We start from the raw sequence: 9580 nt of genomic DNA on the forward strand, positions 1-9580 counted from the left end.
TGAGCCAGCGAGCCAGGCACGCTGGAGCTGACGACGCTTGCGGTTGACCGGTCCCGCGTTGTCGAAGTTCGCCCCCTCCACAAGGCCGGTGAGCGCCCTATCCCCTGAATGTTGAAGGAAGAGGCGGCCTGCCGGCCCATGCGGGAGGTAGAACCCCGACTCGGTGCGCCCCCCTCCCCAGCGAGGATGATGAACATCCTTGAAGCTGAGGGCGGGGCAGAGGCCGCAGCTTGACTTGCTTCTCCCCACCACGAAGCTGGTGGTCATCATCTTGGATGACCATTGGTGAGGGAATACAGCCGGGCTGCATGATGAAAATCCTTGAAGCCGAGCGATGACTGAAGAGCACCAACCCCCGCGGGGTCGTGCTCCTCCAACAGCAACAAGACGAAGGCAACACGGGTGCACCCCATCCGGGGGCCCGGAAGGTGGAAGGGCGCAATGCATGAGGGGAGTGCAGAGGCATGTCCACTGCCCGGGGGATCGATACCTTTTTAAAGGCGGCTCTCCCCACTTGCATTCCAAGCGTCACGAGCAAAGTCTCCACAGACGAGCTCCAGGGTTCCCACCCTCCGACGCGGGGGCTGGGTCCCACACGTCATGCGGGCTGACCAGAAACGGAAGAAGCCAAACCACAACACACGAAGCAGGTAACCACCTCACGGTTATAAGTGTTCCCCCATTCTCGCCGAAACCAGCGGGCGAAAGGGCGGAACGCCATGCAGGAGGCGTGCAACCGCACCACGGTTGTGCACCCTTTCGGCTTCATCGCGCCCGGTGGGTCAGCGTGAAGGCCTGGGCCCGCATGTCATGCAACCGGCGCAACGGTTACTGCGTGCAAGGAAACCGCACCGCCACTCGGCCAATGCCGCGTCTTCTCGACTGCGGAACCAGTGCCGCGACTCGAGGCATCCCTGCGCATAACCCAACGGTGCCAATTGGGCACAACGATCACGGGTCGGTCAGCCGCGAGGGGAGGCACGACGGTCGATATGGCCAAAAGTGGGCCGACAGTAATTGCAGCAGCAGACGAGCAGAAGCAGCGGTCAAATCGCCCGCAGGCTCGCATCCCCTCCTGAAGCGGCAGGAGAGCCCTCTCCCACGGCATGAAGACGACGCGCCCATGTTTCGTTCCTCGAACGACTCAAGCACGCGCAACGTCCGCCCCGCGAATCGCTCGTCCCATCGCATTAACTCCTTGGCAGGCCAAGCGACACCTTTGGCAGGCGAAGCGGACGTCGTTTCGCCTCTGCCATAATGGCCGCGTCAAAAAAGGTGTGCCATGCCATTTAAATTGATATCCTTTTCCTCTTCCCCTTTCTCTCTCTTGCTAACAGGGACCGGGAAAGGGGATACTTCGAAAGGGATCCTTCCCGGCGAAGGAAACGGGCCCCCGAGCCCTCCTACTGATCAAGGGTTCGAAGGCTGGCCCTCGGTAGGATTCGACAGCCGCCCCAGAGCACTCGGGCTCCAAGCTCATTACTGATCAGGGGTTCGAAGGCTGGCCCCTCGGAAGGGTTCGACAGCCGCCCCAGAGCACTCAGGCTCCGCGCCCACTACTGATCAGGGGTTCGAAGGCTGGCCCCCCGGAAGGGTTCGACAGCCGCCCCAGAGCATGTAGAGTGAGGGATGACTCTGGGTACGTCCGTTACATGGCTGAGGCTCGGGCTGCGCTCCCGAGGTACCCTAGGACATTTCTGAGACTAGCAGGAGCAATTTTGTAATGGAATCCCACTAGAGGGAGGCATCGAGCCCTCAGACCATATCGAATGGGTCCGGGTCCGGCAAATCACCTGCAGGTACTTTTGGAGCGAGCCTCTAGGCCACTAGCCGACCCTTATCGAACGAGGCACGGGCGTCCACTCGGATCACCCATTAGCAACTCACTGGAGACACCATGTTCGGCGCCCTCCGAGGGCAACATGGCGCTTCCCCCCCTTCCTCCTTGCAGAAAGGCGACGAAGGGGCGTATAATAACAGTCGAGACAGTCCTTGATCATCTTCTCGCTCCGTGCAGAGGCTTGGGGGCTGCTCTCGCAACCCGGCTACGGCCAAACCGTTGACAGCGTCAACAAACCAGCCTAAAAACTCGGAACCTGACCATGCACCCGGGCTACGACCAGGTCGCATGAGGGAACAACAAGGCCGACCGAAGCATCACGAAAAGCATTAAGACCTCAGAGGAGTCAAACCACTCCTCCGAGGCCTCGGGGGCTACACCCGGAGGGTGCGCTCGCACGCACCCACCGAAACAAAGTATAACCGAGGAAGGCCGGTCCCCTCGCGAAAAAGTGCGGCAAAGCCTCCAAGCGAGTACCAACACTCCCTTTGAGGCTCGGGGGCTACTGTTAGGTACCATAATTAGGGGTACCCCCAACACACCTAAACACGGCTGGTAACCACCATCAGCACAAGCTGCAAAGACTGATGGGCACGGTTCAGGTCAAGGCTTCGTCTACCCAAGGGACGCGATCTCGCCCGAGCCCGGCCTCGGGCCGGGACTGTAGTCCCAGACGAATTCACGCCTCGCCCGAGGGTCTCCTCTGGCCGCGGGCGCACCCTCAGCTCGCCCGAGGCCCAGCTTGGGCAGGCTTCGTCGAGAAGCAACCTTGGCCAAATCGCCTCACCAACCGACCGTATCGCAGGCGCATTCAATGCGAGGATCGCCTGACACCTTATCCTGACACGCGCGCCTCAGTCGGCAAGGTCGAAGTGACCGCAGTCACTTCGCCCTTCCACTGACCGACCTGACAGGAAAACAACGCCTCTCACCCCGCTCCGACTGCTGTGCCAGCCACCCGGGCAAGGCTGACAACAGCAAGTTCAGCCTCGGGCGCAACAGGAAGCTCCGCCTCGCCCGACCTTCGGCCTCGGCCTCGGGCACAACAGGAAGCTCCGCCTCGCCCGACCTTCGGCATCGGCCTCGGGAGGAGGTCTCCGCCTCGCCTGACCCCAAGACTCGGCCTCAGCCTCGGCCTCGGAAGGAATCACGTCCTCGTCCGAACCTGGCCTCGGCCTCAGGAGAAGTCTCTGCCTCGCCCGACCTTGGGCTCGGACCCACCGCGCCACAGGGGATACATCATTACCCTACCCCTAGCTAGCTCAGACTACAAGGGAACAAGACCGGCGTCCCATCTGGCTCGTCCCGGTAACAGGCAATGATGGCTCCCCGCGTGCATCCGTGATGACGGTGGTTCTCAGCCCCCTACGGAAGCAAGGAGACGTCAGCAGGATCCCAGCAGCATCGCCAGCTGTGCTTCTACGGGGCTCATGCACTTCTCCGACGGCCACATTATCGCATACACAGGGCTCTAGCACCTCTCCGACAGCCACGTTGGCATGTACACAGGGCTCAGGCACCTCTCTGCCAGACACGTTAGCGCATAGCTACACCCCCCATTGTACACCTGGACCCTCTCCTTGCATCTATAAAAGGGAGGTCCAGGCCCTTCCTGCGAGAGGGTGGGAAGAGGGTCGCGCGGAGGTACAAGCATACGAACAGGCTCTCTCTCTCTCTCTCTCGCGAACGCTTGTAACCCCTACTACGAGCACACCCCCTGGTGCGAGATAATACGAGCCACGTTTTCCTCTTGTGTTCCATCTCGCACCAACCCATCTAGGCAGGGGCACGCAACGACAAATTTACTAGTTGGCTCACGGACCCCCCGGGTCCGAAACGCCGACAGTGTCTATGCCAACCACTCTAAAAAATTTGGCTCAATGAAGTTAAGCAAAAAGTCCAAACAAAGCAAACCTAGCTCGGATACCACTTGACAGGACCATTATGCCTTAGAGGGGTGGTGAATAAGGCGATATGTTTCTCAAATTAAGTCTTCTAATTTCCACCCTACTCAAAACTAGTGTAATGAAAAACTATATATATATATATATATATATATATATATATATATATATATATATATATGAGTGATTATGGTTTTTACTACACGTGTTGCTATCTCTACCACAAAGAGTTATGAAACCTAGGTTTTAAATCTATCAACTAGCTTAGCAAATAGGCTAGGAAGGTAAAGCATACACCAAGGTATGCAAGTAAATGAGGAAGCTAAAAGTGAATGGGATACAAACTCTCATTTGATGGTGATAGTATTTTTATCAAGGCATCAAGAAGCACACATGCTTCCCTTCCCCTAGTATTTGTTTGAGCCCCTCACGAGGAAGCCCATGCGATGGCTAAGCTCCTCATCATATAAATCCATGGATAGCCCCTGGTCCTTCCTCACACACAAGTGGACCTCCAAGATGGCCTCTCCAAGATCGCTCCTTGCCAACTTTACTATCAAGTTTTTGGCTAAAACATCATGGGCTTTGTTCCCTCTAGTATATGATGACTACTACACCATAAAAGCAGATTGTGTAATTTCATAAGACTACAAGCCCCTCTAAGTACAACAATGATGGTACACACAAGCACCAAGTGATAAGAAGTACGCAAACCTCACTCAAACACTAGGTGGGAACCTAGAGCGAGTGTTATGGAGGGTGTCGACTAACCTAAGCACTTCACAAAACATCTACACTAACCACTAAGTGATTCTTTAAGCACTTAGTTGTCTAGAGAAAATATGAATGATTCTTTAAGAACTTAGTTGTCTAGTGGGCTAAGGGGGTATTTATGGCTCCAAATCCAAATATAGTTGTTGTGACTAGATTTTTCTTTGTAGGAAACAGACATGTCTAGTACACCCATTGGATATGTTCAGTCTGTCTACTTAAGATAGCTATTGGGTTCTAGCCATTGGAGACTAGCATCTGGTGTGATGTATGGTGAACCATCTAACACACTTAGGTAGTGTTTGGTTGAAGAGCTAAGTAGAACGGAGCCGTTCTGTTCCAGTTTTGTGGTTGTTTGGTTACAAAGTAACTAGAACGGAGTGGCTCCAATTAGGGAATATTCTCCTCAGATCCGGAACCATCTCACTCCAAAAAATCAATGGGATGGAGCCGCTCCGTTCCCAGCCCGCTCGCACAGCTCGCCCTCCCATCCGTGCGTAGCAGCTCGCGCGCCTCCCTCTGCAACCAAACAAAAAACAGAGACGCTCTATTCCAGTTCACTCTGCAACCAAACAAAAAACAGAGCCGTTCCGTTCCAGCTTACCAAACACAGAAGAGTGGCTCCGTTACTAGAATCAGGGATGGAACGACTCCGTTCTACTTGGCTCCTCAACCAAACACTACCTTAGTGCCTTATGATGTTCTCCGACTGGCGTTGCAACCTCTCTAACTACCCTGTCCATTGCATCACCAGACACAACTGGTACTTGGTATCCGCTACACACATACTTATCATGTGCACCTGACTACAGTTTCCCTTTTTCATACAGTACCTACCAATATTGTTTAGTGTTGTATACAATGTCATCGAGTAGCATGCATTTTCTTCATTTCTCTATTACCTTCGTTCAAGTTCAAGCTTCGTCCATATTATGTCTCAGACCTTTACATGTACTTGTAGGTTTTCAACATGTATTCTAATGTCTTCGTCCATATTAGGGGTAGAGCTAGGATTATGATATAGGGGACGAGCAATTCATCAATACTATAATATGGAAAAATATCGTATGATAATACACACGTGTATACTAATTTGTATATAACATAGATAATAAGCTGACCAAAGAAACTTGCTCCATATAATTATACTTTAGTTAACTCTAACAAAGATTAAAATAATTTTACATATGTGATATATTTAGAGAACAAGAAACTTGCATGATTACATCTCTATTAACTTAGAATTCGCTTCTAAAAGGACCGGCCAAATTAAAAACATTTTATATCATGAGAGCTATTTTTCGCAGTCAATTCCTTCTCAATATTTTTAATCAAGTAACTTCGCAGAAAACTATCTCCCACCCATTTTATTCTGTAGACGTGATAGTATTTTAAATAAAACAATATATTTTGAATACAAGTATAACATATTTTCATAATAATATGTTTAAATTAAAAAATATTTTTTTTACAATATCATAATTTTAATTAAAAGTACAAACTATACAAACTACATTCGTAAATTAATTAATTAATGCATTTTTAATCTAAAAAGAATTATATTTGGGCAGAAGGAGTTCCAATTTAATTATACTTACTATACATAATAAATACGAATACTCTTTTTAAGAAAATTAGTAAAACCTTTTTTAAAGGGAAATTTGGATCCATACCATTAAAAGATCACCACTTTGGATCCATACCATTACTATCTCACTTACATGTGGGTCCACATGAGTCAATGACATGTGAGGTCCATGGTATATATCTAAAGTTTGAATCTTTTAATGGTATAGATCCAATTGTTCCTTTTTAAAATGATTACTCGGAAAGAAAGAAAGCCATGTGCGTTTGTTTATATTTCGTGACGGGAGTAGTCCCGCGAGGAAGAATCCACGGATGTGACAAACGATCAAAATGACAGAGCCCGCAGAGGAATCAGAGAAAGGAATCAAAGGCGTGGGTCACCGGAAAAGAGCTGACAAGGCTCGCACCGCAGACTGAAAGCACACAAAAGCCACAGAGCTAGCGTTGCAGTTGCAGCAGCCAATAGGAGCAACCTGAACGAAAATGTCACACCGAACAACAACGAGCTAACATTTTGGTAACGTACTGCTACAAAGGAAGATCAAATCATAGACCTAGAGTCCTATTGCTGCTTGACTCGCTTCGGATTTTGCGCATCAGCCTGAGCTGCGTGCCCTCCCCACGCATTTGCTGCTCACTGCTCGCTGTTGCAGGCTTGAATTGCAGCTAGGAAACTACACCAATCAACAACAATCCACGCGGTTGCAGGCTTGCATTGCAGTTGCAGCTAGGAGATGCACCGATCACTCCCATCTGTGTGAATCAATCAAACGGCAGCACTGATCAGCAAACTGATTGTACGTGAGAAACAAAACAACCAACAAAAATCGAGTCTTTGGCTCGCTGGCTCACCGTTGTGGCATCGCGCGGCGGCAGAGGCAGCGTGGTCAGAGGAGGGCGAAGCCGCGGGGATGGAGATGGAGAGCTGCGTCGCGTCCTCCGCCCCCGCCCACGACGGCCTCGTGTCGCCTCTCTCCCGCGGCCACTCGTCGAAGAAACGCCGCAGGGGCTTCTCCGCGGCCCCGGCGTCGGCCAGCGGCTTGTCGAGGCTCAGGTCGGCCCCGAGCGCGTGGAAGTGCCGCCGCCTGAGCTCCGCCGCCTCCCGAAGCTCCTTGGACTGCCCGTAGTCGTAGAGCGACGGCGGCGGCGGCGGCGTGTAGTGAGCGTGGGAGTGGGCGTACCTGTGGTAGGACGGCGGCGGCGACGCCGCGTGCAGGCTCGAGTCGAGGTGGAGCTGGAGAGCGCCAGCGGCGTGGGCGCGGCCTGCTGGAGAGAGAGCGCCGTGGCGGAGATGCTGCTGCTGCGGGTGGCCGAGGCCCGGCGGCGGCGGCGGCGCGTCGGCCGCGCGAGGCGGCGAGATGGAGAACGCGGACGGGCGGTAGGCGGCGGGGGAGGTCACTTCCACAGGCTTTCTTGAACGGCTCTTCCCGCGGTGGATGTGCTTCTCGCAGTACTTGGAGTCTCCGTGGGCCTCCCTGGAGCATCGCCACTTCTTGCCGTCCGTCCGCCGGCACCGCCCGGGCTCCGGGTCCTCCGCCTTGCGGCCGAACGGCGCCCCCGCGCCATAGCAGCCCCAGTACGCCACTGCGCGCGCGGGGCACGTACAGACTCGTCAGCGACGACGACTATCTATCGACGATGAGTGTAAAACACGAGCGCGGGAACTCGATGAGGGAGGGGGGAGGAGAGAAGCGCGCGGGGGCGTACGCGACGGCGAAGGCTGGGGCGGGAAGGCGAGGGAGGGCGCGGTGTCGACGCCGGTGGCGAGGCGGAGCGGCAGGACGAGGTCGTGCGGCACGGGCGCGCCGGAGGCCATGTATTTGAAGATGAGCGCCTGGTGCTCCAGCTCCTGCCACTGCGACGCCGTGAACAGGCGCCTCCCGCCGCCGTGCCCGCTCAGCATCATCTCCTCCTCGAGCCCGCTTTGCTCAACAACGAAGAAGGATGAGAGACAGAGGACGACGGCTCCGAGAGCTCTCGCTTCAGTGGCAAGGGAGGTGGAAATGGAGGGGACTCCAATACTAGTAGTAGTCTCCAGGTTTGTGCTGGTGTCAGAGGCAGCTCGGGAACGGGAAGACGTGCTAGTATCATCATCCGCTATCATGCATATGGCGCCGGTGTCAGGCATGCAGCAGGCACAGGGGCAGCGCAAGGTGAGCTGAGGTGGGGGGGTGGTGTGGGGTGCAGTCGGCGCAGAGGATGGGTCACTTCGGTCAGTGTTCAGGGCAGGCGCAGAGCAGAGTGCGCGCTGCAGAATCTGCGTGCGCTTGCACAGCTGCAGCGGCCGGCAGCAGCAGCAGCGGACAGCAGCACCGCCAGCGGGAGCAGCTGCGCAGGCAGGCAGGCAAGCAGGCTGGCTGGCACCTGCCGGCTGCCGCTGGCGCTGGGCCTGCGCCAGTGCGCACGGGGCGCTGCCCGCTACGCAACGGACTGGTCTTCGGAACAGGGAGAAAGAAAGAGACGGTCTTGACGGAGTATGGACCACATCAGTGGCCGTGGTTGCGTCAGTCAGTGGCTCAGTGGTCGCTTGGTCGGTCAGCGTGATGGCTAAGGCTATGAGCCTATGACGAGCTCTGCTCCCCGGCCGTAGCTAGCAGCGGGCTGGGCGGCACTTGGGCAGGTTGGCAATGGCAGATGCTCATGCTGCTGCCTCGCGGGCCGCGGCTTCCTTGCCACGCCGTCTTCCCCACCAATCTCCTACTCCCTGAAACTGTTTAGTCAGCTGTAGCTTCCCTGTGCCAACGGCCGAAGACGCTTTGACCATTTGCCTCCAACTTCATCAGTCGCATGGGGTGTGGTTAGTTTGGTTTTTAGTTTTGGCTTTTATCCTAAAATCCAAAAGTCGAATTATAGGACCGAATCTAGAAATCAGTATTTTTCTTTAAAACTCGAGTTTTTCGTGGTGCAAAATTGAAACCATGTGGGAAGACTCATGGATATGTTAGAAAACAAAATTGTGAATTGAAAGAATACAAAAATGCATTACAAACTGCAAAAATAACATTCTCACTTATATATTATTGACAAGTCCAATGTGGGAAGACTCATGGGTGAGTTGATGACCACAAATTAAAGCTCAATTAGTTGCATTATATTCATGACCATGCGATGAACATAATGAACGTTGCGCAAAATTGAGCTTTGTAGGCACGAATGTTGATGAACCTCTTTTGGTGGAGTTTGTTATGCTCTCTTTCTCCTAAATTTGGTCAGTTCTAGGTTTATTATAACACCTTTAAAGATAAAATGAAACACCTAGAAAGCCAAAGTTAATTCAGGAGGAAGGGAGACAAAAAAAGGATTCATTCTACTCATGTCGTGGTGGATAATGGCGTAGCAGCAATATAGCAAAACTATGAAACAAAGTAAAAAAGTTGAAGAATCTAATTTATGTTAGTTAGGCACAAATGCAATAATTCATAAGAAGTTGATATGTCATTTTTGCAACAAATATAGCCATTTCAAGATAGATTGCCTG

General features: G+C 52.9%; 1 protein-coding gene across 1 annotated transcript; it reads right to left on the bottom strand.

Moving 5' to 3' along the window:
• Positions 1-6567: 6567 nt before the first annotated feature.
• On the bottom strand, positions 6568-8161 carry LOC100101543 (uncharacterized). Its single transcript, NM_001112559.1, is given in 3 exon segments — positions 6568-6855; positions 6955-7686; positions 7810-8161. Coding segments are annotated over 3 exon segments (957 nt in total). The 5' UTR covers positions 8009-8161; the 3' UTR covers positions 6568-6829.
• Positions 8162-9580: the final 1419 nt, after the last annotated feature.

Source organism: Zea mays, chromosome 9 (genome assembly GCF_902167145.1).
Source record: "Zea mays cultivar B73 chromosome 9, Zm-B73-REFERENCE-NAM-5.0, whole genome shotgun sequence".
Classification (NCBI taxonomy): domain Eukaryota; kingdom Viridiplantae; phylum Streptophyta; class Magnoliopsida; order Poales; family Poaceae; genus Zea; species Zea mays.